Source organism: Nerophis lumbriciformis, linkage group LG07 (genome assembly GCF_033978685.3).
Source record: "Nerophis lumbriciformis linkage group LG07, RoL_Nlum_v2.1, whole genome shotgun sequence".
Taxonomy (NCBI): Eukaryota; Metazoa; Chordata; class Actinopteri; order Syngnathiformes; family Syngnathidae; genus Nerophis; species Nerophis lumbriciformis.
In genome coordinates this window covers 39742054-39747437 of record NC_084554.2, presented here as the reverse complement: position 1 = coordinate 39747437, position 5384 = coordinate 39742054, and the positions used below count along the sequence as shown (strand labels likewise).

Genomic DNA, 5384 nt, shown 5'->3' with positions numbered 1-5384 from the left:
TAAATGATCAGGCAATACCTTTTCCAATATTTTAGAACACCAGTCAGCATGAAAATATGTGAGAACATTCCAAAGTATTCCAAATACTACACTTTGCTGTTTATAAAACAGAGCTAACATGCATTTTTTCTATAAAAGAAACAAAGTACTAATGGGACGGTTCATGCTGCAGTGGTGGTTGTACTTCCTTGCTGGGGGGTCGTGGTGCTTTTCCTCCTCCGCTCACTGCCAAAAAAAATTACTTTTATTGGACATTTGTTTATTTAAAAAAAAAAAGCTTTAAGATGCAGCGGCATACTCACTCGATGCACTGCATCAATTTTTGGGTCTTGCTGTCGGTGGGTTCGGCGCACAAAAACATCATGGGCAGGTGGAATCTGGAAAAACCAGAAAAATGAACCATGAGAATGAGCGCACTGAAAGAATTTCAGCTTAGTGATTAACCCACTGTGAGATTTCTTTACTGCACACACCCTGTTCAAAGTGCCCCCTCTTAGAGCCGGTGGATTCCATCATATATAGATATACACACACAAACTATGAATGAACACGTGGAGTTATTTACTTTAACAAAGAAAAGGTGAAATAACTGAAAACATGTTTTATATTCTAGTTTCTTCAAAATAGCCACCCTTTGCTCTGATTACTGCTTTGCACACTCTTGGCATTCTCTCGATGAGCTTCAAGAGGTAGTCACCTGAAATGTTTTTCACTTCACAAGTGTCATAGTTTTGATGCCTTCAGTGACAATCTACAATGTAAATAGTCATGAAAATAAAGAAAACGCATTGAAATGAGAAGGTTTGTACAAACTTTTGGCCTGTACTGTATATCTATATATATAATATATATTTATATACAGTATATATCACAATACTCTGCCCAGACACTATATAGCATTATGTTGGAAAAAATTATACAAAATAATAAAGATAGAATATAAGCTATATATATCTATATTTTTTTTTCAAATGACATAAAAATGAGAAAGAAAACATATACATATGTTTTATTTATATTAATATGAGCCAATGAAATCCAATGCAAGATTTAAAATAAATAACTAAGAAAATAACTTAATTTCACAATATTCTATTATTATATTGATGTCGTTTCTAACATTTTGAGCGTACGACGTGCAGTTGTCATTATAATGCTGTACATTGATGCCACTCAGCCTTTTTTTTTCCTTCTATCTAATACTATTTTATTTTTGATTAATTCCCGAGCACTGCAAGATGGAGCACGGGGACCACTCCTGATCTTGTGGTGCAACTGCCACCACAGTCATACGCAATTATTCCATGTTATAGTTGTCTTTGTAAAGCATCTTATTGGATTGTGTACCTCAAGAAGATGACACCAATTGGTCATAAGATAAAATGTGATGCACTTACATAACAGACCTGATGTCACAGGAGTTATTAATGGTCTGGAACGAGTAGCCCAGCAGTCTTTGGCATGACAATTTTCCCCGTAAAACCTTGTTATTCACACAGCAGCTGGCTGGAATAGAATGTGCATTTATATTTTTAAAAAAACAACTTATGTCTAGTTTTCTTTAAAAGAGTCAAGGCTGGTCGGTCTCACCTGACTGCGTGCTGCCAGTGCAGATAATGAGCACAAGGAGCGCTGTCAAAGCTGTGCTGCGGCCTTCCATGCTTCAGGTGTCGGCGTCAAGTGTGCGTGAAATGTGTCAGTGGGAGCAATTGCCGCTCTTTTTAAGTAGGATGTCAGCAGGGCTTTGCCTGCGTGGTAGGCGTGTCTTCAGGTTTGTGCAATGGCGTGTTTGATTGTTGTCAGCCTTGGGAGCGAGCCAGGAGTGAGCGCAGATAGTAATCATCTTCCACCTGGGGTAGCCTTGTGTGGGTGTTGAGGAATGACGAAGAAAAAAAAAAATCAATGTTCCATGTTCCATGTTCCATGTTACACATGATTCCGGTTTCAACCAACATATTACAGAAAAAATAGTAGTTGCTATTCCCCTGGGGTGTGATACATTCAAGGGGTCCTGTTATGCAATACCAACCTTTCTTACCTATTCTCATCTGCTGTTGTGTATTCAGGATCTGCCTAAGTCCTAATTTTTTTTAAATCAAACCATGGAGGCATTGCGGAAATGAAAGAAAAGAACTGTTGACAATTTTCCCAAGTGCGATGTCAGCGGATTATCCATATATGGTAGAGATTTACTCAAAGGGCTTTGCGCGAGTCCGACGCTGTAGTCAGTAAGTTCCTTCTTTTTCCCTATCCTCTTGTTGTGGGGCAGACTTGCTCGTACATGCACATGCATCCTTCGCTGAAGCCATTTTTAATCAAAAGTAGCGTATAGTTCAAACTGGTATGATTTCCATCAGCCAGGACTGAGCGCAGATAGTAATCATCTTCAACCTGGGGTATCCTTGTTTAGGTGTTGAGAAATGACGAATAAAATGTGTATTTGGGATCTGCGTAAGTCCTAAAATTTTTTTAAATCAAACCATGGAGGCATTGCGAAAATATTTATAAAACAATCTTGCCTTCCTTCACACTTTCAAGAAACGAACTGTTGACGTTTTCCCGAAGTGCGACGTCAGCGGATTATCCATATCTGGTAGAGATTTACTCAAAGGGCTTTACGCGAGTCCGCCATTGTAGTCCGACGCTATAGTCAGTAAGTTCCTTCTTTTTGCCTATCCTCTTGTTGTGGGGCAGACTTGCTCGTACATGCACATGCATCCTTCACTGAAGCCATTTTTAATAAAAAGTAGCTTATAGTTCAAACTGGTATCCGTCAGCCAGGACTGAGCGCAGATAGTAATCATCTTCAACCTGGGGTATCCTTGTATAGGAATTGAGAAATGACGAATAAAATGTGTATTTCGGATCCGCCTAAGTCCTAAAAAAAATTTGAAATCAAACCATGGAGGCATTGCGGAAATATTTATAAAACAATCTTGCCTTCCTTCACACTTTCAAGAAATGAGCTGTTTGCTTTTTTCCCAAGTGCGACGTCAGCGGATTATCCATATCTGGTAGAGATTTACTCAAAGGGCTTTGCGCGAGTCCGACGCTGTAGTCAGTAAGTTCCTTCTTTTTCCGTATCTTCTTGTTCTGGGGCAGACTGGCTCGTACATGCACATGCATCCTTCATTGTTGCCATTTCTAATAACAAGTAGCGTGTAGTGCAAGCTTACTGTATATCCGTCAGTAGACTCGCTATGAAGCGCTAAAAACTACAAGAAAGATGGCGGGGAGAAGACGCCGTCAAAATATAGTCCTATAAATAAGACCGCCCATAAAACGGTGCACCCTGAAGAGACGGTCTGAAAGCGGCTTGAAAACGGTCCGTAAAACATAATCTACCCAGAGTTTTGACTGAAGAACCAGCAATGTCCTGTCACACACAAGAAAGTGTTTTAAATGTAGAAAAAAACATTGTATGTCCCTTTAAGTCGAAAAGGAACACACACATTCATTCATAACAATAATACCACATATTAAAAAGAAACAGACAGATCCATATTAATAACAGTTCTGCTAATTTATAGACGTTGGTGAAATTTTTAGACGCATTGCAATTCGGACATGGACGATTGTAGAATCAATTAGTAAACGTCAATAATTGATAATCGATGTATTTATTGTAAATAAAGTAATGCAGACATGTTTAAAATTTGTCTGACTGCAACGAGCCACCTCATTGAGTGATCTGACCAGCTCCTTTATGGTCCAGTTTTGCACACTTTTTTAAATTAATTTAACTGTTTTAAAGTTGCATGTGATAAATGCTTATTTAGTGAAACAATAAGAAATGGAAAACTGCATCAATATACATAAATTAAAGATGCATCAATCATCGATTTTCAATCGAATCGTAGCTCCTAAATCGTAATCGAATCGTGAGGTGGCCAAAGATTCCCACCTCTACTAATGTAGGATAACACAATAGCCATAAAAGTACAATTGTTAACGGAAGGTACAAGCCCTAACAAAAATATGCAAGCATTTTGTTAAAAAAAAAAAGAAAAAGAAAAAAAAAGAAAATGATAGTTGTGTAAACATATAAAGTATTAATCTTTTACAAAAAGTTACTAAATTTATTTTCAAAATCTGACGTTTTGCCATATATATGTACATATACTATATATATATATATATATATATATATATATATATATATATATATATATATATATATATATATATACTATAATAATGTTTACTTGTTTTATGTATGAATACCTGCGCAGAAAAAAATATGGAATGCGTAACTTTGTGAAGTGAATTGTCTCTGGTGACTCAAAGCGGCTTACCATTATCTACACCTTAAAGCTACATTTAAAACGGTGTGGCTGGCACTGCGGGCAGGAGGGTAAAGTGTCTTGCCCAAGGATACAACGGCAGTGACTTCGGATGGCGGAAGTGGGCATCGAACCTGGAACCCTCGAGTTGCTGGCACGGCCGCTCTACTAACCGAGCAGCGCCGCCCCAACTTGGTCATTAAGACAAATCGTAAACAGGAAAAAAAAGTTTCTCCTTATTGGTGCTTTTAGACCAAAATAATTCTACACTTTAGAATTGTACCTTTTTTTTGGTTGCATTTTTGCATCATTATCCTCTGAAATTTAGCTTTTGCTGTTTTAGCCAACAAGAGTCTTCAATAAAAGTAAAATGTATGTTAAATGCCATTTAATCCGTTTCATTCCTTATTTAAATGTGTTTTGTTTTGCAGTGTTTTCTGTTTGTAAAACTATAATTATTTACTGCATATAAACCCAGACTTTTTTTTTACTCATTGTTCAGCAAGAGACTTTTTCTCCAAAACAATCAAACAAGATTGTGTGATGATGATGATCAAATCAAAGTCATGGCATGACCTGAAAGCGTTCACTAAGTGTCCAATCAGATGGCTCTGCTGCTGTCACCTTATCCTGTTTGCAGACACTGAAGTCATGTTTGCACCACATCTTCTGCATTGCTACGACATTCTGTCATGTTTAAACCACTAATTCAGGACTGTATTGTTTTATTTCTTTAGTCTTTGCAACTTTCTGCACGTATAAACAACAAATTGTTTATCTTTTTTCATTAAAGTGTCAAACAGGTCAGATATGATGTCATCTCATTTCATCACAATTGAGTTGAAATTAATTATTAGGCCACTGTGTGTGAGGCCAAAAAAAAGCGCTAAAAATAGTAACAGATTACCTCAGTAGATATGTTTGGGTGTGTGCACATGTTGGCAGGAGTGTTTCCTTGTTATGATGCAAGCTTAAAATAGGAGATTCTTTGCATCGGTGTGCCTCTCTAGGTGGGAAATTCCTGGTCAGCATTATTTCTTAAAGGTTTGGATCATGTTTGAAGATTTCCAGCACATTTGCCTAAAGGACCTACTCTGTGTG

General features: G+C 37.4%; 1 protein-coding gene across 2 annotated transcripts; it reads right to left on the bottom strand.

Annotated features, from left to right (window-relative positions):
* On the bottom strand, positions 1-1737 carry ccl20b (chemokine (C-C motif) ligand 20b). 2 transcript variants are annotated; one of them, XM_072913421.1, is made up of 4 exons: positions 1591-1737; positions 1398-1506; positions 303-377; positions 1-225 (listed from the first exon to the last, which is right to left on the bottom strand). In XM_072913421.1, exons 1-4 carry the CDS (start codon positions 1658-1660, stop codon positions 162-164), a joined length of 318 nt encoding a protein of 105 aa, XP_072769522.1. In that variant the 5' UTR covers positions 1661-1737; the 3' UTR covers positions 1-161. The 2 variants fall into 2 exon arrangements, with proteins under 2 accessions (XP_072769522.1, XP_072769523.1); XM_072913422.1 differs by having other exon boundaries at positions 1407-1506.
* Positions 1738-5384: the final 3647 nt, after the last annotated feature.

Coding starts and splice junctions, on each gene's coding strand:
- ccl20b (XM_072913421.1), bottom strand. CDS start 1,660: ATGGAAGGCCGCAGCACAGCTTTGACAGCGCTCCTTGTGCTCATTATC. Junction 1,507..1,590: donor CACTGGCAGCACGCAGTCAG/GTGAGACCGACC, acceptor ATTCTATTCCAG/CCAGCTGCTGTGTGAATAAC. Junction 378..1,397: donor TGTGACATCAGGTCTGTTAT/GTAAGTGCATCA, acceptor TGGTTTTTCCAG/ATTCCACCTGCCCATGATGT.